General features: G+C 45.8%; 1 protein-coding gene across 1 annotated transcript in view; it reads right to left on the bottom strand.

Moving 5' to 3' along the window:
* SEMA5A (semaphorin 5A) overlaps positions 1 to 25,590 on the bottom strand; it is a 477,201-nt gene that overhangs the window by 102,408 nt on the left and 349,203 nt on the right. Inside the window, exon 12 of the mRNA XM_030332665.1 lies at positions 3,616 to 3,823. Within this exon, the coding sequence (XP_030188525.1) occupies positions 3,616 to 3,823 (208 nt within the window). The remainder of the gene's footprint in view (positions 1 to 3,615; positions 3,824 to 25,590) is intronic.

Here is a 25,590-nt window from a genome sequence, read left to right as displayed (position 1 = left end):
CGAGCCCCGCATCGGGCTCTGTGCTAACAGCTCAGAGCCTAGAGCCTGCTTCAGATTCTGTGTCTCCCTCTTTCCCTGCCCCTCCCCTGCTCATGCTCTGTCTGTCTCTCTCTCAGAAATAAATAAATATTAAAAAAATTTTTTTAAAATGAAAAAGGAACACACAGGCAAGCTCTTTTTTCAGCCTCCCCTGAGGCTCTGGGATCATCTCTAGAAGTGGAGGTGGAAATTCACGGTAGAAAAAGCAAGCGGGTATCAAACTTCTGGGATGCTGGGTGTTGCCTGGTAACAAGTATAATAGAGAAGAAAGAATGGGAAGGGGCCAGGGCTAAACTGTCATCAGTGGACACGTCTGAGTTCATGCCCTCCTCATTAGCTCTAGCACTCAGAGACATATGTGATCGGTGCCATGGCATAACTGGTTCCCACTGAAATCTGATCCTTGAGCTGAAGTCCTCATTGTCCCAGGGCAGCACAGTGAACCCAAGAGAAAGCCTGAGCCTTGGAGGCCAAGTCCCAGCCCTGAACCTGGGCTTCATATCACACGATGTATGTGGCCTTTGGGCAGGATCCAAAAATCGGAGCCACCGTTTCCTCCACTGAGAAATGGAGATGATGGGTGACTTAACTCTCGGGGTGTAATGGCTAAGAGAAATGATGAGGAGATCTAGGACAGTGCCAATGCGTGGAAGTGTATCAATATCAATTATAAACATTTTAGCAGACGTGAAACTGTGCACTGCCTTTGAAAAATAGACATTAAAAAATTTCTTAATGTGAATATGATTTGGAAGGAGACAGGTAATTTAGTTAAGCTCCGTTTCTCTTTCCAAACACTATAAAACTCATTTATGAAATTGATTTTTCTAATAACAAATGAAATTACTTATATTCTACTATGGAAAATATATTTAACAAAGAAATACTCAATCGTTACTCCATTGGTCGCCTGTTCCTACTCAATGTACTTCTTTGGGCATATGTCTAGAAAATTAAAATTGCTCGTCAAAAAACAAAACAAAACAAAACAAAACAACCTTCCCCCTAATTCACCAAAAAAGAAACTAGTCACGTAGATACTAGTGTCTGAAAAATGGACAAAAAATGGAGGTTTTCTTGTCTTTCTGTGGGAAGGGGGTGGCAAAGAACACACTGGAAAGAATCCACAGAAACGCTTGGGTTTAAGTCTTCAGATTTTCTTCTCTCAGATGTAATACTTAAGGGTCAATCACAGTCTAACCCATTCTGAGTGTGGGGACACAGAAAAGCACAATCTATCAGTTTAGGATAAAGCTCTAATCTCTCGCAGCTCTTCTCTGAGAGGGTGGACAAGTACACAGCAGGAAGATTCTGCTCTGGATATAACTGTATGATCTTCTCCTCCCAGGAACATGATGAACACAGACAAGTGGCCTTGTCGAGGGAGCCGGGAACGCCCCCCGGGCTGCTGTGCGCGGTGGTGGCCAGCTCCTTTGGTTTCCTGATTGGGCTCCACAGGCAGCCACGTAGGAGACGAGGTGGGCATGATGAGGCCTCGCTTCCCTGACTTGATGCAGAACTTAGCTTCCGATGTCGCACTTATACGAGGAGCCGGGCTATTGTAATCCCCACTCGATGAGGCAAAGCACCACGGAAAGGATGCGGTGCCTCCTGCATCGCAAGCCATGAAGTCTCATTCTGGTCCCCCAAACACCCTACAGACAGCACAGACCTGTGTCTTCCTGCGTGTTACCCTGTGTCACGCCCATGGAAGGCCGTTAGAGCTCAGGGCTTCCTGGGCTGTGGTTGGAAGACTGGCACCCTTCCAGGGGCATCCCAACTTGTGACGTGCCTGTTGGCAAGACGCCAACCCTTCCCGTCACCCAGTGACCGTCGGCAACTGGACAGAATCATTCCTGCGCCACGTTAGTCTTGCAGGAAACACAAATCAACAAATTTCAAGCGGCCAGTGGTTAACATTATAAAAAGATAGCTGCTGATAAATATCACTATTTGTTATTATCACTCACCATAGCATCGTTGTTGGGTAGAAAACCCTTTAATATTATTCCTCAACACTCTGATACCAAAAGAGGCACCATGTAATATACTTCGTTGTCTAGAATCTTCTAGAAAGGAATCTTGTGGTGGTTTTTATTATACATAAAAACTCTCTTTCTACAAGGGGATACCCACCGTGTATGTTTATTTGTTTAAATTTAAATCCAAGATAGCTAACATACAGTGTAGCAATGGTTTCAGGAACAGAATTTAGTGACTCATCACTCCCATGTAACACCCAGGGCTCATCCCAACAAGTGCCCTCCTTAACGCCCATCACCCAGCTAGCCCATCCCCCTACCCACCTCCCCTCCAGCAACCCTCAGTTTGTTCTCTGTATTTAAGAGTCTCTTATGGTTTGTCGCCTTCTGTTTTTATCTTATCCTTCCGTCCCTTCCCCTACGTTCATCTGTTTTGTTTCTCAAATTCCACATAGGGGTGAAATCATACGGTATTTGCCTTTCTCTGACTGACTTATTCCACCCAGAATAATACACTCCAGTTCCATCCATGTTGCCGCAAATGCAGATTTCATTCTTTTTGATCGCCGAGTAATATTCCGTTGTAATACATATGCCCAATCTTCTTTGTCCATTTTGTAAAGGGCCCTGAATTTTAAATGGTATACATTATACCGTTGAAATCTATAGCAATTTGCCTGTGTTGAATGTGAAAGTGAGGCCTAAGATACTTTAGTGACCAGGTCAAGAAATAGCACAGGCAGCCTGCACTGTGACTCCCAGTCTCTGAGCTCCAAAGCTCATGCCACGGGGCACCTGTTGGGGAAAGAATGACCTGTGTATGGTACCTGTGAGCGATATACGCAAACAGTCCATTTCTACGCCAGATCTGCCATGACGCGCTACGTTGGGGGACGGAGTTACTGAGATCGCGGATCCCTAAGAACGTATGAGATTGTGATTTCCCCAAGGGCGATCTTTTGTTGGGGGGCAGAGCAGTTACGCAACGCTCCAACATTAAAGTGCTGGTCAAGCGTGTAGTGTGCATAGTACCTCATGGTCTCTTGAGCAATTTTCCAAACTGAGCCTCAAAGGCCACTGTGGTCCCCGTGGGCACCCCATGGCCAATGAGAGTTGAGTAGGAGCAAGGAAAGACGTGACGGCACTTGTGGTCCCCTGCGTCCCCAGGACTTCCTTCTCCTTCCCTCCTCCCAGCCTGTAGGGTCCTGGAGCCTCAGGAGAGAGCCGACACAGGGAGATGGCCCCCGGGGCGGGGTCCCACATCGCTCCTCCTCAGGGGATTAGCTCTGGGCCGACAGGACGCACTTGCTACCATGCTCTGCCCGCTCCATACATATATTACATTACACGTATCCCGATCAAAGCAAACTTGCACCGGCCCGATGCAGGAACACCAAAGATCTGGGTCATCCCGGGGGAATTTCTCTTAACCCGGGCCGGTGCCTACAGGTGTCACCAATCGGCTCTCCGTCCGGAGGCACCAGGGGGTCGTTCTCATGCCCGCAAAGCGGTTTGCACCAGCACCCCGCGTCCTGGGACGGCGCGGGGCTCGCTAGGATGCGAAGGGCCGGGGCCCAGCCCGGGGCTGGCCTACCTGCGGGTTCGGTGGAACTGGCACCTCTTCAGCGGGATCTTGGCCACGTGCTCCTGCAGGCCCACGAACAGGGCGCTGCGGCTGTGGAGGAGCTGCAGGCTCCTGATGGGCTCCCCCCGCCGCTCGGGGAAGAGCTCGATCTCCTCCAGCAGGCAGCTGCCGGCAGCCGGGGCCAGGGGCGCCCGCACTTTCTTTATGGTGCCATAATCTGTGAGGGCAACAGGGAAGGAGGCAAAGGGACAGAAGGTCAGCGGGCCTCGCCGGCCACCCAGCAGCCAAGCCGCCACGCGTCTCCAGCCCGGCCGCTCGCACGGCGTTCCAAAGCGCTGACGGGCGCGCTCGGTCCGGCCCGCGTCCGACTCCGGCTCAGGTCCTGATCTCCCGGTTCACGGGTTCGAGCCCCGGGGCCGGGTGCTGTGCCGACAGCTCAGAGCCCGGAGCCCGCTGCATGGATTCTGTGTCTCCCTCTCTCTCTGCCCCTCCCCCGCTCCTGCTCTGTCTCATTCTCTCTCTCTCTCTCTCTCTGTCAAAAGTAAATAAACATTAAAAACTTTTTAAAACGATGCTGACACCCGAATCCCACCCCAGACCTCTTCAATCGCCAGTGCCGGGTGTGGGGCAGGCACGCCAGCTGTGCCCCCACTCTCAGCTACCGGGCAGCCAGCGGTGACCACCGCTCGGCCCCCTCAGCCTCGTCCACGTCCAAGTCCAGACACCCAGCGAGCAGTACAGCTACCTGTGGCTCCCGGTCGCCAGCTCTGCTCCGTCCCATGGAAACCGTCAGATGAGAGGAATCCTCAGGAGACTATCTCGGATTCCTAGTGTCTGAAAGAGGTGCTGACCTGCACCCCCTCCGCGCCCCCCCCTCCACCCCTGCAGGGCAGACACAACACACCCAGGGCAACAGCAAAGGATACCTCCTCTCCTTCCTGCCTGGGAAGTGCATCCTTCTCTCTCTTCCTCTTCTACCCGGAACACCTCCTCCCTTTTTCCGTCTAAAGCGTGCCCTTTGGGATGCCCTTCTCTGTCTCGCAGTCCCGAATTCTCCTCTCTTGGACAATGGAACGTCTGTTTCCGGCCCGGTCTCTTCCCCGCCCCGGGTTTTCCGGTCACTGCGTGTTTGTGCTCACCTACACCTAAGCTTGGCTGTAAGCACTGCCTGTGAATCAGGCATCTCCCCAGACCGGCTGCAAAGAGCACAGAGAGGAGGCCTCTTAGCTGGCAAGAGTCACAGCACGGCCAAGACCACGTATCAGGACGCAGACCTGAAATGTGTGCTAATGTCCCCGGCGTGCTTTGGCGAAGGCCCTGGTGCCAGCCTGCAAATCAGGGGGCGAGACAGCAAACCCACCAGAAGTACTCCCTAAAGCCATCATTAAGCTCCTCAAATCGACCCATCAGCATCCTGAGTCTCAAAACATTATAATTATCACCCTGAAAATACAGAAAATGAGGCTAAGAAGTTATTCCAAAACCAGGATTAAATCTACGGCTTTGAGGCTTCCTATCAATCCATGAATCTCAAGAACAATTTGGACAGGAATATTTTCAGGTTTCCATTCCTATGGAAGTGCTCAGAGACTCAGAATATTTCTTTTAAAGAGAAAAGATATGCACAGACATATGTTACCCTGAATTTATTTTTAAAAGTCTATCTGAAACATCTCCAGTGAATACTTACTGATTACGAACTGACTTCATAATAACATATGCAGCCTTAGTAAATCAGGGCTTAATTTTATTTTGAGCTATCTGGATAAATGTGTTACTTCCGAAAAAGTTCAAGCATAAATGGAATTACGCTATACGTTGGGAAGATGAAAAACACAGTGCCTGTCTTTGAGGGAAGAGAGAGAGAGAGAGAGAGAGGGCACAAGCCTACACAACAGGGCCACAGACATTCTAACGAAGGAACATCTCACAGACTTAAGTGTGCAAGAAAACTTGCATGTCTTTACTGCAAAAGTCAACCTAATTTGGACTCGGTGACCACAGTCCCCAGCTGGTGGGAAATTCAACGTCAGTGACTCTGGGGTCTTCCTGCCCCACACAGAGAAAAGCATCAACAACCATGCACAGCACTGAGGCACGGTGGGGACAAGATGGGAGCTTCAGGGAAGGTGACTTCAGTACAGAGATGTCTCAGCCACAATACCCTGAGAGGAAGTCCTCACCAGCAGATGGAAGTGCCAGCCTTCCCGTGGAGCAGTGACAGGCACGAGCCATCCTTTGGGACGTCATGACAACAGAAGATATCGTCTGAGCCAGAGGCCAGGAGGAGGTGCCAGGGACTGCCACCCCCCAGCGGGCAGCAAGGCGGGTAGGAGGGCTTAAGTGAGAGACCCTTGGGATGGAACAAGAATAGTTTATAGCAATGGAGGGAGGGGGTGGGGGTGGGGAGGGGGCAAAGGAGATGGGAGTCCAGCAGAAAAATCACCATCTTTGGACCTTGTCACAGTATAGTCACGGGAAATGTGGATTACAGAACAAAAATGCTATTCAACAGTTGAACAAAGGCTCCTGCTGTTTATTATTTCTGCTGTTGATAGACTGCTAGTCTGAGAAACCCACCCAAAAGAATAATAGTTCAAATGTCAACATGCTCACATGCATGCTGAGTTTTTTTTTTAATTTTTTAAATGTTTTTATTTATTTTGAGAGAGAGAGTGGGGGGGAGGGACAGAGATAGAGAGGGACAGAGGGTCTGAAGCCAGCTCTGTGCTGACAGCAGACAGCCCGATGCAGGGATGCGGGGCTTGAACTCACAAACCGTGAGATCGTGACCTGAGCTGAAGCTGGACGCTTAACCCACGGAGCCACGCCGGCACCCCAGGAACCTCTGCTTCTGTGAAGCTCTTCCTTCCCTGGCCTGTGCCTTGTTCTCGCTCCGGGCTCACACACCTGTTACCTTGGTGCCGAACGCCTTCCTAACCCAGAACACTCACCGTCCTCTCCTACGTCTGGAGGGAGCATCACGACGCGCGTGTGTGTGCCTTGGATGCTCTGCACAAGGGGCCACCGGGGCAGTGAGTCGCCGTGGGCCGTGCTTGGCCTGAGCCCTCATCTCGGGCTCCCTCGCACCTCCACCTCTCTGCGCCCGAGTCACGGGGGGCACCTGGGGCTCTGGGGGCCCAGGAGCACCCCAGCCCCGCACATACAGGTTCTCCGCTTAACATGGCTTCCCGGCCGGCTTCCTCTTTGTGTCCTTGCTCAGAAAGCTGGGAGTCTTCTCTCTCCCCTCCACACACAGCCAGGCAGACCCCTCCTCCTGGGGTGTCTAGGAGGCCCGGGTCAGGGCGTTCTGTCACCATTCGTCTTTCTGCCCGTTTTTCTCTGCCCATCCCCCCCCCCCAGGGGAAGCCCTCTCTTGGGGGCACGATCGGATCTCGTTCTTCCCATCTTCAAGGCCACGTTCTTTTCTTTTCCTTTTTTAAACGAATGGCTGAATGTCATCATTGTGTGCCGAAACATTTTTATGGGGACGGAGAACACACTGTGTAAGTCTAAGTTGTACACATGCTGCTTTGAGGCACTTATATAATCATGTTACGGGGCAACATGATTGCCCCGTAGCACAGCGTCCGCTAACACCTCTATCATGTCACGTGATGTCATCCCAAACAGATACGTTTCAAAATACGAAATGACCCTGGAATTCCGAGGAAGCTGTCTCTCCTTCGAGCACATTAGAACAAAGAAAAAGAAAACCTGGGTCATCCTGCATCTCACAAAAGAGAAGGGACGGGCTGAAGGAGCGACGTCTCTAAATCCCACGACACTGATGTGACCCCGCTAGTCTCGGCAGATTCAATCAGGAGCTGCCGCTGGAGTGGTAGGCGGCGAACAGACCCTCGACGCCGCCTCACGGTCCAGACGAATGTTCTCTCCCAGTTACTGGACACACTGGCCGAAGCACGAGTACAAGGATGTGGCAAAGCCATTGGTCTCTTTCCGAGGCAGAAAGACAGAGCCTGGCCCATGAGAGAGACCACTGGGCAAACAACTATTTTGTTCAAAAAACAGGAAGACCCTGGTCGGTCCCAGAGAGCGCTTAATTTTTTGCTGCTGTTTCTGCTTTACAACATTTATTACGGTGTACTGACTCATCTCCTTGTTTTGTGGGTTTGTACGCTTGACCTTGAGCACCACGGGGAGAAGATACTATGTCAGTTCTGTCCTCTGACGTGTGCAGAGTGACCACTGATATGGCCTGTGCACAAGAATAAACACACACCAGGCGAGAGGCCCACTGATGGGTGAGGGACAGAATGGGAGAAAGAAGGAATGAGAATGTCATCATCCGTGCATCTGCTGGAAAAAATCCTGATTAATATTTTTCCCATTGTGGCCGTTAATGAGAGTTATGTTATCAGTCAGGGTGAAGGGCAAACAAGAAACATTATTTCCCCAATAGGCATAGATTTTAGCTGAAAGTGTCATAAACTAAATGGGAACGAAGAAAACCATTTTAATTGGTTTCATCTGATAAAATATTAACTCTGAAGATTTGCCATTAAAACTAAAACCATATATACCTTCGACACACTGAAAATTCAATATGCTACTCAAAGTGAGTTACGGGGGGGGGACAAAAATAAACAAACAAACAAACAAAACAGATGCCAGTGTCAAAAGTTCAGAAATAACAGAAAACCAATGACTCACCGAAGTAGAAATTAGTAAAAATTTACTGTGCACACACCAAAAGGACAGTGTGCAAACCAGGGCACTAGGACCATTACACGGTCTTGTTATAAAGCAGCTTATGTAGTGGGAAGGTAGTGACTTTCTTCTTCACAGTGATTGGTTATTACATTAGAATTTTCTTAAATAATAAGCCATTGGTTAGCAGTCACCTTATATCAACCTCGGGAAACAGTTCAAGCTTCCTTAGGATTTTCAGAGGCGTAAGCAAGAAGTGACCCAGGTCAAGTTAGCCTTGCAAAACAAGCAAATTAAGTTTTGTTTGTATGACTGAACTGGTTTTATCTGCTTGGGAACTTTTCAAGATTAGTTTCCATTTGTCTTTTATTTTAACACAAGAAATACATACAACTTTCTCGATCGTTCTTGGAAATTCGACAATCAGCAAGAAAAGAAAAATCTGGCACTTTCAGCCAGCTGTGGCTCAGGTCCCCAGGGAGCTAACAGCATGCACACACACACACACACACACACACACACACACACACGACTGGCACTGCCTTGCCACAAACTCTCCTAATAGCTGCTTCTTCTGGAAAGTGTCAGCTACTCATTCTGTCATGGACCCCAATTTGAAAGTCACAGTTTTGTAGTTTACTCTCAAATGAAAAACTGTGCACACGGTGACAGACAGAGCTCCTGCAGGATTTTGAAGGTCGGATCAAAGCTGATAGTATGGCTGTTATTTGCAAGACATGAATAGTCGTAATCACATGAAAATTTCATTAAACATGGCACCAAGTAACTTACATTTGCCTCCTTTCAGCACAACAGACAGCATGCGTATACCCTAGGGGGTTACCAGATTAAATAAAGGATGCCCACTTAAATTTAAATTTTAGATAAACCGTGAATAATTTTTTTTTCGCATTGGTATGTCCTCTTCAATAGTATTCATACTTTACCTGAAATTGAAATTTAAGTGAGTATCCTGTGTTTTCATTTGCTAACTCTGGCAACCCTGTTATACCCACATTTCATCTGATCATCTCAGCAAGCTAGTTAAGATGTAGCTGATACACGTGACTCCTGAATAGCACAGGTTTGAACTGACTAGGTTTACTTGCGTGTGGATTTCTTCCAGTAAATAACAGTACAATGAATATAATAAATATTGTATTTTCTCTTCCTTGTGATATTTTTTAAAGTTTATTTTGAGAGAAAGAGAGAGACAGAGAGAGAGAGGGAAAGCAATAGCATGTGGGAGAAGCAGAGAAGGAGAGAGAGAGAATCCCAAGCAGGCTCCACACTGACCACATGGAGCCCGATGCGGGGCTTAAACTCACAGACTGCGAGATCATGACCAGAGCCGAAATCAAGAGTTCGACACTTAACCGACTGAGGCCCCCAGGGACCGCCCTTATGATTTTTCATAGTAACATGTTCTTTCTTCTGGCTTCCCATATTGTAAGAATAAAACATACATTACACGTAACATACAGAATATGTGTTAAGGACTGTTTATGTCATCGGTAAGGTTTCCAGTCAGTGGCAGGTGAGGAGTAGTTAACTTTTTGGGAAGTCAAAGTCACACGTAGGCTTTTGGATGTGCAGGGTGTGGGTGCCCCCAGCCCCCTGTTATTCAAGGATCCAGCATATACGCGTGATTATTCTTACTTTCTAGATGAGAAAATGGGAGTTTCAGAGAGTAGAAGAATTAGTACGTATTTTTGATAAGTTGTATTTTCCAAGTCCTCTAAGGGATTCAGACATGAAGTAAGCTTTCACTTCAATGCTGATGAATGAGATCAAAGATTGTAACAAATAATTCCAAAGTAAACATTAATTAAAAAAGCTACTGCTAAAGAAACAGTGTCATGCAGAAGAAGATGGCCATTGAGGAGGGCACTTGTTGGGATGAGCACTGGGTGTAGTATGCAAGCAATGAATCACAGGACTCTACCCCCAAAACCAAGGGCATGCTGTATACGCTGTATGTGAGCCAACAATAAATCATATTAAAAGAAGAAGAAGAAGAAGAAGGAGGAGGAGAAGGTAGTTTTACGTAGATCTGCCTTCTCTTTTTATTCCATGACCTTGTCTGCAAGTCATAGGAACCTGACCAGTTGGGAGGTAACAAGAAGAGAGTCAACATTCTGACCCCGTGGGAGATGCTGCCTGATGTCCACTGGGGGGACACGCACAGGTGGCAGCTGCTTCAGAAGGCACGTGTTCCCCTGGGCACCAGGACCACCACGCCAACCTCCCATATGCACATGCTGACGTGGGCGCAGCGGAGCAAACACAATGACTGACACGCCCAACCCTTTACGCGCCATCTGTCTAGGGAGGCACGCGGAGCCAAATTCAAGTACGTGCCTACAGATGAGCAGAAGCTGTAGATACACTTAAAAGGTGGTATTTCTGGCAACACGAGAAAGGGAAAAGTACCCCAAGAAACAAGGACCATGCAAGGTACTGTCACCAGACCGGACCTCGCACAAACAAAGGGCTTCACTAACACGCTTGCCAGAGGTAACGGTAACGCTCCAGGGCATAAATCATCAGAATGTGCATCCAAACAATCCCTAATATTGATTCTTGCCGGTGACTAATGAAGCCACAGAAGACCAGAAGTGAGTCTGATGGCGGGTAGAAAATGCAGGGGTGAAATTGGATTACTGTAATAACAGAGATATTCATTTCGACCTCCATATTCTGGGCCATTAGGAAAATGACCAAAGGAAAAAGCAAAGACTGTAAATAAAATGGCTTACCGAGGTAAAGTTGGAACATCATCACAGGAAGGAATAATAAATTCAATTTTAAAATGAATGAGGGATTGCTGGGAGAAAATATTTCTGCAATACTTATCAAAAAACAGGAGTGTAACTTGAAAAAGATATAAAGAAATTGCCCCAAAGAATAACAGGCACAAGAGATGATCCACGAGGGGCCATCTGGGTGGCTCCGTCGGTTAAGCACCCGGCTCTGGATTTCGGCTCAGGTCATGATCTCATGGTTAGTGAGTTCGAGTCCCATGTCAGGCTCTGTGCTGAGAGCCCAGAGGCTGCTTGGGATTCTCTCTCCCTCTCTCTCTACCCCTGCCCCACTCTCATGCATGCTCTCTCTCTCTCTCTCTCTCTCTCTCTCTCTCCCTCCCTATCTCTCTCAAACTAAATAAATAAACTTAAAAAAAAAAAAAAGAAATGATCCATGAAAGCCTGAATCTCGCTCCCTCAGCCTTCACCCCACAGGAACTGGGGTGTGTGCTCTACAGCAAACCAGCTATGGAGCAGTTCACAGGAAAGGTAAATGAAACAAGAACAAAAACAAACAAAAATAAGTGTGTGTGTGTGTGTGTGTGTGTGTGTGTGTGTGTGTGTGTGTGTTTTAAGCAGGACATAAACAAGTGTTTTGGTTTCAAAGAAAAAAAATATATCCTTAGAGTGGAGTGTGGCAGTAAAGAAAGTTTCCAGGACAAATTCCTAGCGCATTTCCTGGGGACAAGATGACCTATTCACGGGACCTGGGAAGGCAGCCGAAATGATTTCAATCCGCAAAACCTTCCAACACTGACGCCTGCGAGTGGGAGCTGACAGAGTTTGTCTGGACCAACGCCATCCAATGGCAATATATTACAGTCCACATAAGTACTTTGAAGTTTTTCTGGTATCTACCTTAAACAAGGAAAACCAACAGGAAAACAGATGAATTAATTTTTATTACTTATTTGTATTTATCCCAATGTATCCAAAGTATGATAGTATGTAAAATTATAATATGTAATTAATATATTATTGAGATATTTTGCATTAAAACTTTTTTTAATGTTTATTTATTTTTGAGAGAGAGAGAGAGAAAGAGAGTACGAGTGAGGCAGGTGGGGGGGGGTGCTGGTGAAGAGTGAGAGGGAGACACAGAGTCAGAAGCAGGCTCCAGCCCCTGAGCCGTCAGCACAGAGCCCGATACGGGGCTCGAACTCGTGAACTGTGATTATCATGACCTGAGGTGAAGTCGGACGCCCAACCAACTGAGCCACCCCGGCGCCCTATTTTGCATTTTTTTTTATATTAAGTCTTCAAAATCCAAGTTCGACTGGGACCAGTCACCTTTCAGGTGCCCAGTAGCTATTTGGTGCTGTAGCTATAGCCTTGGGCAGCCTGGGGATGCACCAGGCTCTCCTGGTGCTGTCCTGGAGAGCCAGGTGTCTACCTGCCCCCCCAAGATAGTCAGTAAGTTCATGAGGGTTCACTTCATCCACAGTATGACAAGCTCTGTTGGGCTGCATTATACACTTTGAATCTTGCCGTATGATTTCCCTTGAATAAAGGGCTCCCATCCACAAATGTCTAAAAAAATCCCAGCACTGGAGCAATCGTTTCCTATTGTGGTAAGATAACCCAGGTCCCCAAAGGTTAACTAATGGCTCTGGGACTAAACCTGGCCCTTAACTCCTCATCTCCCCATTTGGCATCGCTCAGCTGACAACTTACCACAGGCAAGTGACAGATGTCCTGTGAGAGAGTATGCAATCACTGTCAGGTCAGGTCGGAAACCTATGGATTGCCACAAAGCAATCAAACCATTAGGGAAGGTTCTCCCTGCTCTTCGTTTGCTTGGTAGGGTTTTCCTTTCAACTAGGGGTCAAGCTCGTCCCTGTTCTTCTTTGGAGTGTAGTTTCTGTATCACTCTTCTGAGAAAATGAAGGACTCTGAGGACCTTCCAAACAGAAAGAGTATGGGTGACATCATCTTTTAGGATCCGCAGTTCGAATAATCAATGTTACAGCTAATGCACAGAGGAAAAAAAGAAACTAACCAAAATTAAACTAGCAAGGAATGAGAAGCACAAGTGTATAGCTTGATGTGTAAATAGGGAAATACTGGCCACCTTCACTTTCCTAATTCGGTCCATTTTCTGAATCCACGTGGATTCAGACAAGTCCGTGTGGAAGAACGCGAGAGACCCCATTGATAGGGCCACCTCTCATTGCAATTGGCCTTCTACCATTATGTTTTCCGAATTAAAATTCCAAATGGTCACAGGATGTTAGAGGTGGAAGGAACCTACAACAATACTGCGAATTTTGCAGGTGAGGAAATCAAAGCCCAGACAGGCTAAGTGAGTGCCAAAGTTCACTCTTGGGCCAGAATTTAGAGCCTCTTCATACCAATCAAGTGCTGGTTAGTTTTGTCCTAAAAGTATGGAAGGGATAATATGCAATGGCTGTAATGGTGCATCAGTATCAGCATGGCTGATGAGCTCCTAAAAGATCAAGGGGGCTGATTAGCGGTGTGTGAAGCGAGAGCAGTTAATCAAGACAAAGATTAAGCTATGATTTAGGGGTCTGTGCTTATCTTATCCTAGAATTCAGTCCACAGTAACTGATGTATAAGTGGTGCCAAGCCCGGAACTGATCTGATTTCTCCATCAGGCTTTGGGCTCTCACTTCCAAGACCTCAGGACACAAACAAGAGAATAATCTGATGAAAAGGGTTATCTTAAAAAAAAGGGGGATTTGGGGCGCCTGGGTGGCTCAGTCGGTTAAGCGTCCAACTTCAGCTCAGGTCACGATCTGAGTTCGAGCCCCGCGAGTTCGAGCCCCGCGTCGGGCTCTGGGCTGATGGCTCAGAGCCTGGAGCTTGCTTCCGATTCTGTGTCTCCCTCTCTCTCTGCCCCTCCCCCGTTCACGCTGTGTCTCTCTCTGTCTCAAAAATAAATAAACGTTAAAAAAAATTTAAAAAAAAGGGGGGGATTTAAGGTGACAAAAGATATTTAAGCCAAAAGAATCTCACAGTAAAAATAAGACCCTGAAACCACTGTTTGCTGTAGGTCACGTTCGCTCTGTGCAGTGTAAGCCCTACTACACATCACTCAGCTATGCTGGTTGAGAATTGGTCATATTTTTAACTTTGGGGGAAAGTAACGGACGTTTTTGTAATTGTCAATGTTCACTTTTCTCACTAATAAGGACTGAATAGTTTTAATGAGATTCAATTTTGCGTCTTGATAGAGATGGAAAAGCATAACCATCTCTCCTTTGCTATGAAAATAGGTCTTATAAGAAGATAGGGAGTATTATGGGCTAAATTGTGTCCCCTCAACATTCATGTTGAAGTCCTAATTCCTAACACCTCAGAATGTGACTATATTTGGAGACAGGGCCCTTAAAAAGGTAATTAACACACAATAGGTTGTATAGGGGGAGGTCCCTTCTCCAGGATGACTGGTGTCCTTGCAAGAAGAGAAAAATTAGGATGCAGACATGTGCATTCACATGTGAGGACGAATCAGGAAGACGGCTGTCTGCATCCCAAGTAGAGGAATCTCTGAATAAAACAACTTTGTCAACACCTTAACCTTGGACTTCCACCTCCAGAAATAAGTGGGCAGGGCGGGGGCAGGGGGGGGCACCTGGGTGGCTCAGTCAGTTAAGCATCCGACTTTGGCTCAGGTCATGATCTCATGGTCCGTGAATTCGAGCCCTGTGTTGGGCTCTGTGCTGACAGCTTAGAGCCTGAAGCCTGTTTCAGAATCTGTGTCTCCCTCTCTCTCTGCCCCTCCCCTGCTCACGCTCTCTCTCTCTCTCTCTCTCTCTCTTAAAGACAAAAATAAACAGAAAGAAAGAAAGAAAGAAAGAAAGAAAGAAAGAAAGAAAGAAAGAAAGAAAGGAAGAAAGAAAGAAAGAAAGAAAGAGGGAAAGAAGTTTCTGTTTGTTTAGTCTACCCAATCTGCGGAACTTGTTATCTTCGTTATGATGCAAGCTGGCACAAGGACTCCATGTCAAGAGTAGGATATACAAAAATAAAAAATAACAAAAAAAAACAGACTTTCGCCCTTCAGATAATTTGCTTAAAGCAATTTCAAAACTAGACCATGAGTTATTTTTCTACATTCCCTTAAGAGGTCATGATTGAAATTGAAATGCAAAGGCACTATAAATTATAGGTTTGACTTGTATGATCACAATGTAAGATTCATATTAGTTACAGCCTAGTATTTTCAAATACTGCCATTTATTTCACTTAATCCCCTATACGTTTGATCCCGGGCTAGTAAAGCAGCAAGAGATGATATAGGACATGGAACATTGTGGAAAATGGATGCATTTTGATAAGCATTATAAAATAATTCATACAGACGGTGCTGTTACTCACGACCTTTATGCTAAAGGCTCTCCTGCTCTTTGGGGGAACATCAGAGAGAAGGGAATGAGCACTCAAGAATGAACTTTCAGGTACCTGAGGAAAAGGGCGCTGATTATAATGAATTTCTTTTTGAAGGATTTCTAGAACTTTAGTCTCACCAAAATTTCAAAAGTTTATGAAAACACACTTTTTTTTTTTTTTTTTTTTTTTTTTTTTTTTAGGAAAGAAGGCAGGAAGGAAGAAGGGAGGGAGAGAGGGAAGGAAAAGAAAAACGTGGTCAGCTCAGAACAGTTACGACTGCTGTAAATAAAAATGATCATTTTTGAATTTTCATGCTTGCATATGATCAGACAACCTTCTGCAATTCACTAAAGCCTGAACAATGAAACAATTAAGCTTAAAGTAAAATGCCTTATGCTCTATGTGTAGAGTGGCTTTAATTCGATGAATTTGAGAACACTGAACACTGAAAAAAGTGTCAGAGAAATGGATTCTTCTTAAGAACAGCAGCCTGGAGGCACCACCCAGGCTCAGTCAGTTAAGCGCCCGGTTCGGCTCAGGTCATGATCTCGCAGTTCATGAGTTCGAGCCCCGCATCGGCCTCTGTGCTGACAGCTTGGAGCCTGGAGCCTGCTTCGGATTCTGTGTCTCCCTCTCTCTCTGACCCTCCCAACTCGTGTTCCGCCCCTCTCTCTCTCTCAAAAATAAACATTCAAAAACAATTAAAAAAAAAGAGAGAACAGCAGTCTGAAGCATTTCCAAAACACACAATAAATATATATTTCCTATAAGGTAAAAAAAAACTTAAAGGGTGGAGTTATACATAATTTTGTGTTTTGCAAAAAAAAAAAAAGCCATAAAAAGCAAAGAAAGGGCTGGTTCAGAAAAATGTGGAATAAAGATGCAGAGATTATTTATTGCAAACCATTGGATGGTTAAATGTAAGCCTGACTCCATTCTCCTCTTGTGACATCTCAACGTGTTATCGTATTTTAAGGGAGTTTTCATTAGTGAGCTCGCTGTGTGCTGAATCCAGTACAGAAATGAAACCCACGAAATGGACACAGGGCACTTCTGACAATGGTTACCTGCGACTGGGCTGGAGATTCACTGTGGACACTAAGAGCACGAACCTGGAAAGCTAAATTACTGTCTTTCCAATTGTGCATTTGACTCTATTTGATTCTCTGCCACTGTTTCCAAGAGACATTTTATTGTTTTGTCTCATCGACCCAGAGTTGCCGTGGAGTAAAAGAAAACCTTTTGTATTTGCATCCATTACTGTTCCAACCATTATCAGTGAAGTAATGATGAAATGCCCTCTTCCGCTCACTGGGCAGCATGTTGCCATAGCAACAGATCATTACATAAAGTTCATCAATTCAGCTGCTCATTATCCCAAAGTAGCAAACAGCTAATATGTTATGAAAGTTCTTTCTTTTAACTTGTAATTGGGCAAATGAATTAAACTGGTTTTGGCAGTGGGAGCTCAGCATTGCATTTATATAGTACAAGGGAATTTAAAGAGGAAAACAGGGCTTCGTGGTTACTATACACTTAAAATGGAGCTTTTGATTAACTCATTTTATCAGATTCAACTAAGGGATTATTTTCTTTTTCCCAAGAAGAATACGCTAGCCAGTTGAAACCTCTTAGTCATAAATTGTATGTGACATTCTTCTACCCCTAAGTATTATTTTAAACCATATTCCCACATCTCGCCCTGGGTTGAGAAGTTCCAGGGACAGTGGTCCTGGAGGATGTAGCTGGTCTTCGTCACCGTGATCTCGCTGGCATCTGCAACGGTGCCTGGCACACGGTAGGTGTTTGAGCAGAGCACAGGGTTCAGAGTGTGGACCCTGGGGCCCCACGGCCCGGGTTAGACTCCCGACTCCAACACTTACAGGCCACCTGGCCAAGAGCAGGCCAGTTACCCTCTGCGTCTCCTTCACCCTGGGGTCCAGCTCACAGGTTGGGGGCTACGCGGTGAGCTTCTCTGTGCAGAGGGCTTGAACAGCGCCTGGCACGCGGGGCACATTATGTAAGAATCCGCTAGAATTATCGTCTTGCCACTTCCAGCTCGTGGATTATAAGCCCTACTCAAGTGTCGTCTAAACCGAACAGGCTCCTGCCTCTGTGAGTCCTCACCACACCCAAAGCTGGAGGGGAGATCCTGCCTCAATCCCCGCAAACGTCTACTGCCTTACAGAAAACCACACCAGACCACACACTCCTTTAAAGTATGCAAAATCATAGGCCGATGCTTATAGGAAGTTTATCACTGGAGTTTCTCGTGAATAAAAACAGTATTACATTTAAAATGAGAGCGATCAATCCAGCCCTCTGGGTGTCCTCTCAAAACTCCCCTCTGACCACACCACTTAAATCTAACTCTCATCTTCCCGCTAAGGAAGCAATTCAAGTTTCCAGAAGGAAATTACTCGCCTTAGATTTATTGTATCTAAATTACAAAACAGCCACCCGGCTGGCAGTGTCGGCCGCCCTTCTCTGACAGTCACCAGGCAGGAACACAGAGTCTAAATCACCCTGTCACCCCAGTGGTGAAATTTACACTGCGTCTGGTCCCATTAGTGTGAGCCGGGATGGTTGAGAAAAATCTATGCTAAGCACTTTTGTACTTTTGCAACATTAATTTAAAAGGGGGAAAAAAAGAGAGCTCGCTACTCAATGGAATAAAAATTGTCATTTTTCTGAACTGCTACATTATACTAATTATGAACTAGTAGCTGATGCGTCAAGCTATTTGGTAGCTACAATTTTCATGCACTTTCTTCAGGCATGACCTTATCCATTCCTATGGCTTCAGAGCTGAGCTGAGGTCTCTATTACTGACCCAAACTTTTCTCTTTCGCTTCAAAAAAAGGATTTCCAACTACCAGACCGCCCCCATGCAACTGGAACTCACTATGTTCGAAACCCCGTCATGTCTCTTCCCCTTAGGCTCAAATCTGTTCATGCATCTGAAATCCTGAATTCATTTGTTAGGATAAGAATTTCAATGTGGCACATCCTATCTTTCAGCTTTATCTCCTGTCTCTCCACCCACAACTCCAGCGAATTTAAATTTCTCACCTTTCAAATGCCCCCATATCTTTCTATAGCTTTCAGTTTTCCATATTCTGTGCCTTCTCTTAGGACGACACACCCATCCTTCCCCACCAGGCAGCCATCTTATCTTTCGAGATGCGCTGACAGCTCGAGAAACATATTCCACCTGAGCATAGACGGGACTCTGAATGGAAGAGCAGGGATTTCTTAACAGAAGTTATGGGGACAAGTGTGGACCTCCAAAAGCATGAAACAGGGATGTGAGATAAGGAACCAAATATCCGAGGGGCAGGAGAGCCCTAGCTGGATCCAACGGGCAGGTGTGACATGTATTCTCAAATGTCCCCGTGTAGGGCAATGGGCTCTCCCCGTGACACTTCTGAGATCATAGGCCCCACACTGACAGGCAGATTCCAGGCCCCTTTAGCTTTCTGGCTTCCACGCTGACTTCCCAGTGTGGCTCTCTGAATCTTCCATGGGTTTAGTTTGTGATCTACGTGATGTCCCAGCCCAGTTCTCAATCACGAAGAAGGCGCATTATGAGTCCTAACAAAATACACTGTTTTTCCATAACTAAGACTTGACTCTTTGAGAGACAGTCAAAGCCTAAAACCAGTTATACATTGAAGGCCATGGTGAGGGTCCCAATCAGACAGCAGGAAACACGGGACCGGGGGCGAGGGACAACAGGTTCTTGTCCGGAGATGGGGCAGGGCCAGCCTCAGGGTCCACGAGCAGTCCCCTGATTCCTGGGAGGGCAATGTGTCAGAGGACACAGGACAAAACCCAGACACTGGAGAAAAGACTGGATCACCGCTCGGGAGAGAAGATGTCCAAGGCTCTGTCACTATAACCAGGGGAGAGTTCAGAGCACAGCCAGGGTGAGATGAGCCGGCACTGAGCCTGCATCTTCTTGCTCCCAGTGTGCTCTGTGCCCAAGGCCCGGAAGGAATCTGAGGAACCCGGAGGTGCGGGTTAAGGACCCACCTTCAAAAGTTAGAGATTCCTGAAGACAAACTGCCAGGCGGATCACCACAGGACAGCAATTCAGGAAAGACCAAGACAACTCGCTCTTATCCAGTCCACGCAGAAATAAACTAATGCTGAACACCAGTATTTAAAAAAATACCAACATTGTGCAATCTATAAAATTTCCAAAGGAAAGAAAAAAATGATTGTTTAACTCAAGGAGCAGCAATTCATTGTGAAGATTGCCTTTAAAGACCCAATTTATCAAGGACGAGTCAGGACCACTATTTTTCACATTGAACCAGTGATCTTTTGCTGAAGCCAAGATCAGATTTTAAAAATTAATTAAGTGATCATATCAATGAGGACCATATCAATGAGGCTTCTACCTTGATAATTAATCTCTTTCAATACTAACGGTGAATTTTTAAATTATTTTTCCAAAATCCCATAAATGTATTTGAGTATTCAGACAATTAATCAGTGGAATATTTACTTTTTGGTACAAAAAAGTGGAAACTGAGGCCTCTAAAACCTCCTATCTGTTCTGAGAGTGTGAGAACCAACTTCTACTGGCCTTAGGTCAGGGTCATTCTAAGGGACTCTTACTGACTGCAGACAACTCTTCAGTATTTTAGCCTCACATGGTAACAATGCTTCTCGCATACTTTCTAGTTGAAGAAACAAATTTTCCTTGAGCAAATTCTCCTTTCCTTTTTTCCAACTCAAGTTTCATTCCTCAAATAAAAAAGATCATATATTCAATCAGTTTCATTATACCCAGTTGGGAGCACAGTAGTTAGACTAAAAACATGGGGTGCCTGTGTAGCTCAGTTGGCTAAGTGTCTGACTCTTGATTTTGGCTCATGTCATGATCTCACGGTCCGTGGGACTGAGCCCCACACTGGGCTCTGTGCTGACAGTGTGGAGCCTGCTTGGGGTTCTCTCTCTCCCTCTCACTCTGCCCCTCTCCCGCTCACTCTTCCTCTCAAAATAAACATTTTTTTAAAAAAGAGTTAGACTAAACACAGATGACAAGAACCGCCCTCCTGGACATTGTTTTAATCTCAAAATGCTTTAAAAGTTTCAAACTGAAGGGGTGCCTCGGAGGCTCAGTTGGCTAAACATCTGACTTCGGCTTGGGTCAGGTCATAATCTCACAGTTTGTGGGTTTGAGCCCCATGTCAGCTCTGTGCTGACAGTTCAGAGCTGGGAGCCTGCTTCAGATTATGCGTGTGTGTCTCTCCCCGCCCCTCCCCTGCTTGCGCGTGCTCTCTGCTCTCTCTCAAAAATAAACATTAATTTTTCTTTTTTAATTTCACACTGAGTTAAACTTCTGTAGTCTTTAGAAATCCACAAAGTGGTCAGAAATTTAACTAATTTGCGTTGAATGCTCTTAAAGAGTGACACAAAACCAAAAGAAGAGGTTGTTGTTTGTTTGTTTTTTTTCATATTTGGGGTAAAGTAATGACTGTGGGGGGGGGGGGCTGGGTGATGAGAAGGATGGCTGGATGGACAGATGGACAGACAGCTTCCCACTTTCCACCTACCTGTACATTTGGCAATTATTTAGCATTTCCTAAGGCCATCCAAGGCAAAACGAGGGAAGGAACTTTTATTCCACATTGATTTTTCTTTGGTCTAGATGTGTAACTGCCTATGTAATTATCATTTCAGGTTTTCTTGACTTAGGGTTGGGTCGGTTCAGCTGTCTCCATTCTTCCTACAAGGTTCCATTAGTAACAGTCATGTCCTCAGCTTTTCTGAGCAAATACTTATTTTTTTTTAAGTTTTATTTTTTTTATTTTTTATATTAAATATAATTTATTGTCAACTTAGTTTCCCTACAACACCCAGTGCTCATCCCAGCAGGTGCCCTCCTCAATGCCCATCACCCACTTTCCCCTCTCCCCCCATAAACCCTCAGTTCATCCTCAGTATTTAAGAGTCTCTTATGGTTTGCCTTCCTCCCTCTCTGTAACTTTTTCCCCCCTTCCCCTCCCCCATACTTATTTATTGAATGGGTAGGTCAAGTCGGGGAAGCACTGGCCCCTAAGGACATCAGCTTGGAACATCACGCCCTCCTTAACACCATGAGAATTATATGGTTCCTTGATAAGAACGCTGCAACATCTTTTTGTACGGGCAATTCTATTTAAAGACCATAAAATACCTTATTTAAAAAGCAACAGTGTGCCCATCTCTTGTGTTTCAAAAGGAAAGAGGGATGAAAGTTCTATAAGCCAACCAATAAGTGAACAGATTTTTCATCTCACTGTGAAACTATGCTATTTCTTGGGAGGACAAAAATTAAAAGAAATTCTTCTGTTGACATCTCCGCAAATGACAAATACTGTTTCCTTCCATCCACCACAGGTTTGTTTGCAGACACGTGCACTGTCAGTAACTGCACCACCGTATCAGGCTGTTTACTGAAATCACAGTTTGCTGCAGACTTCCTGGTGGAAGGGAGTACGCTGCGTTAATCCGCCATGATGATCTGGGGACAGCCCACTTTTTCTAATGGCTTCTAATAGGTATGCCTGGCTCCCTCTACCTTGGCGTTCTCTCACTCCTGGGTCTGTCAGATCCCTTTCACACCAAGGGATTCTTCTATCCACATTTCCTCTTCGGAAGGCTAACGTGCGAAGAAACGATGGGGTGTTTTTTCTTCCGGTCACTCTGCTGTGTGACCGCTTCTGAATGAAAGCCTGTATATAATGTCACTGTTAATGACATTTTATCATGCAGTGGAGGCTGTACCTAGTCCTTCCTAGTCCTTCTGAGGGCCTGCTATCTGCTTCTAGAATTTAATGACCTAGAGGCCAAGGCTTAAATCTGCTCAGCAGCGGCTGGCCATCGCTGCCGGGCAAACATTGTCTCTACAGGTTAGCAAGGAGATGCGTGCGCAAAGACTGAAAAAGGGAGATTTTTAAAACCAAGGCGTAGACAACCCTACAAGTAATCTGACGGCCTGATCAGATGGGCCTCCGCTGTGGCCCACACGACCTGCCGCCTCTGCAAAGCCCCTGTTACCATGGCCATTGTGTTAGATGAAATCATTACAGAAAGATTTACTCTGAAGACAACATTCCTTTCAAGGGACAAAAGACGACCGACGGCACCCTGGCCATCTGAGTGGAACCCGGGTTTTCCTAGCGCACAGATTCAATTTGCTAACGTAACAGAAGCCGACCATTCCAGATTTTATAGTACTGACGACAATTTATTTTTTCTGATTGAACAGCGGAGACAATGGCCGTGTTAGGCCCATTGACAGCAATTTCACATATTACTCTAATGCCCGCCTGCAGCGTGGATGCGCACCGGCATTCTAAAATTCTGTCCCTTGCCTTCTCAAAGGAAACACAAAACCTCATCCCGATCCTCTATGCTCAGAGGTCCACGTCAATTGCTTCTGGAGGCTCCCCAGGGGTCTGGAACAACCGAGTCAGAGGTGGCACCCCCTGGGGGAGAGATGCAGCCACCTCACCGCCTGTAGGGTGGCTGAAGGATTCTCCTGACACATTGTGTGTTTGTCCCTCATGTCAGGAAAACAACACGCATCTAGGTCACGGTACAAAGAAAGGAAGCAGGAAAGAGCGAAGAGATACGGTACGTTGTTGATATCATCGCCTCGCAAAGTCTCCAGGGAGAAAGGGTTCCTCTGTTCCTCTGCAGCAGTGGAGATGTGGGGCATTGGTAAAACCTCTTTGGGGTTTGACATCCTCTCCCACAGAAACGATCTAGGCATACTACCTAGATATCTGTAGAAACAGGAGGACAGTAGGTCTGGGAACGGGAGGCTACTGTACTTCAACTCTAGTAACGACCACGAAACCTTAACGAGATACGTCAAATGTGAGCATCAGATGGGATTTATGTGAAGAGATGGGGCGAAGAGAAATGGTGTGTATTTCTTCCGCCCACAGACCACAGCACTTTACTACTGATCAATGCTGATCATGTGCAACAAGCAAGAGGAAGAGTAGAAGACTCAGCAGGGTCTCTGACACGACAGGTCGGGGGAGAGAAGGCAGAGAAGAAAAGAGCAGGAAAATGGGCCACTCCATAGACGCCGGGGTGGACTGCATCACATTTAGAGGAAACCGGGACAGCCACTAAGTGGTAGCATTGAACTTATTATTTTGTGGGTGGGGAGCTGGGCGTAACCAACTAAAATTACTTGGAAAACATGTTTAAAAACAACACGTCTTAAAATACAAGAACGAATGCTCCTGTGTTTAGTAAAGCAAAACAATTAGTTGTTCTTATGCCATTTTAAGTGGCTTGGCGTTTTTAAATTGTTTTCAACAGTACACTTTCCATTTTAATTGGGCTTCACATAAACTAATACAAAAATGCAAATTTTGTTCATTGAGTTCTGGTCATTGAGAAATGTCAGCGGAACAGGAGAAGGCCAGGCTACACACTTGAAGTTTGGCTGCAAGGTCAGATGCAAAGTGGCCAGGTACCTTCAGGTGGATTAGTGTCCTGGGGCTGCTGAGATAGAATACCACATTCTGGATGGCTTAAGGTACAGAAACGTATTGACTTGCAGTCCTGAAGGCTAGAAGTCTGTACTCCCTGAGATTCTGGGCAAAATCCTTCCTTGTCTCTTCCCAGCTTCTGGTGGTGGCTGTCCATCATTGGTGCTCCTTGGCTTGTGGCTGTTCATTCCGGTCTCTGTCTGTGTGGTCACATCATTCTCCCTATGTGGGTCTTTCTCTTCCTCTTATAGGGATACCAGGCATATCTGATAAAGGGTCCACCTGACTCCTATGGGGCTTAATCTTAACTACTTGCACCTGCAAAGACCCTATCTCCCAGTAAGCTCACAGTCTGAGATAATGGTGGGTTGGGTGAGTTGGGACTTCACCACGTCTTTTGGGAGGACACAATTTAACCCATAACACCGGGTGGTTGGGATTTTCCTACACGGCTATTATTCCCTGCAATTATTTTATCATTAAACTCAAAATCTGTTAAATTCTATCTAAGGAACACTCAAACTACATAATGCTTCCTTCTAGCCTATGGGAACACCTTACACAAACAGACACACATGAGCATGTTCAGATTAAGTTTGGATTTTTGATGTCCAGCGAGAAGGACAGAATTAGGGGTGACTGTTGCAAAATCTTCCCAACAAAAGATGTGCACAACTTCATGCTTACTCGTGACATCGATTATAAATATTGAAGGAAGACAGTGGTTAATAATGGCCACAGAAATGAATCACTTAATTTTTAGTGCCCACAGGGATCTCCCTAGAACATCTCAAGTCTTGTGTACCTCAGTCCTAGGGACTGTTGGGGCCTGTCCTTCACTCAGCAGCGTCATGTTCCTCTCTACAAAAGGGGAACTGCAGGGCTTAAGAGAAGGTACTGGAAGGAACTGTACCCAGGGAGATAACGTCTGGAATGGGATTTTTCCATTTGTTAATAAGCTAGTCCCCAATCGTTACTCTTACAGGAGAAATTTCTAGAGTACACAGAACATTGTTTCTTTCTCTGTTTTTTCTACAAGCTCAATTGGGATTTTCCTACACTGCTATTATTCCCTGCAATTATTTTATTACTGATTTCTGAATTTTAATAATGGTTGGCAGCAACCAACCATTACATATTCATTACATACAATACCAACCAATAATACAACAACGGTTGTATTACAACCAACCATTACATATACATTACATACAATAAATACATATTCTATATTCTATTCTATATTGAAAATATATTTGAAAGAGAAGAAAGGGAGGGTAGGATACAGCCACTCACTGGCTATATTTTCTCTACGGTACTCATGGAAAAGTCACAGGAAGCATGAGTGCTGGGGTCCCATCTGCATTGAGGCATCTCCTTTCTCCTCCCTGGGGTTATTATCTGACCCCCAACGTCTGGTGGCCCTCAGAATGTCACCCATTCAGTGACCCTTTCTCCTGCACAGTGGGCCTTCTCAGTGAGATGATTCCCATCAGTAGCTGCAAACTTTCTAAAGTCAGATTCATGGAGTCTAATCTCTACCGAAAAGACTCAAGATGGCACTTTCTAACACACGAAAGTCCTTGGGAGTGGAATTCTAGTCTCTACCTCCTACTTCCTAAAAACCATTAAACACAATGGATCCCACTTGT

This window comes from Lynx canadensis, chromosome A1 (assembly GCF_007474595.2).
Source record: "Lynx canadensis isolate LIC74 chromosome A1, mLynCan4.pri.v2, whole genome shotgun sequence".
In the NCBI taxonomy this organism is placed as follows: domain Eukaryota; kingdom Metazoa; phylum Chordata; class Mammalia; order Carnivora; family Felidae; genus Lynx; species Lynx canadensis.
Note: the sequence above shows the minus strand (reverse complement) of the source record. Positions and strands in the feature narration are given on the sequence as shown.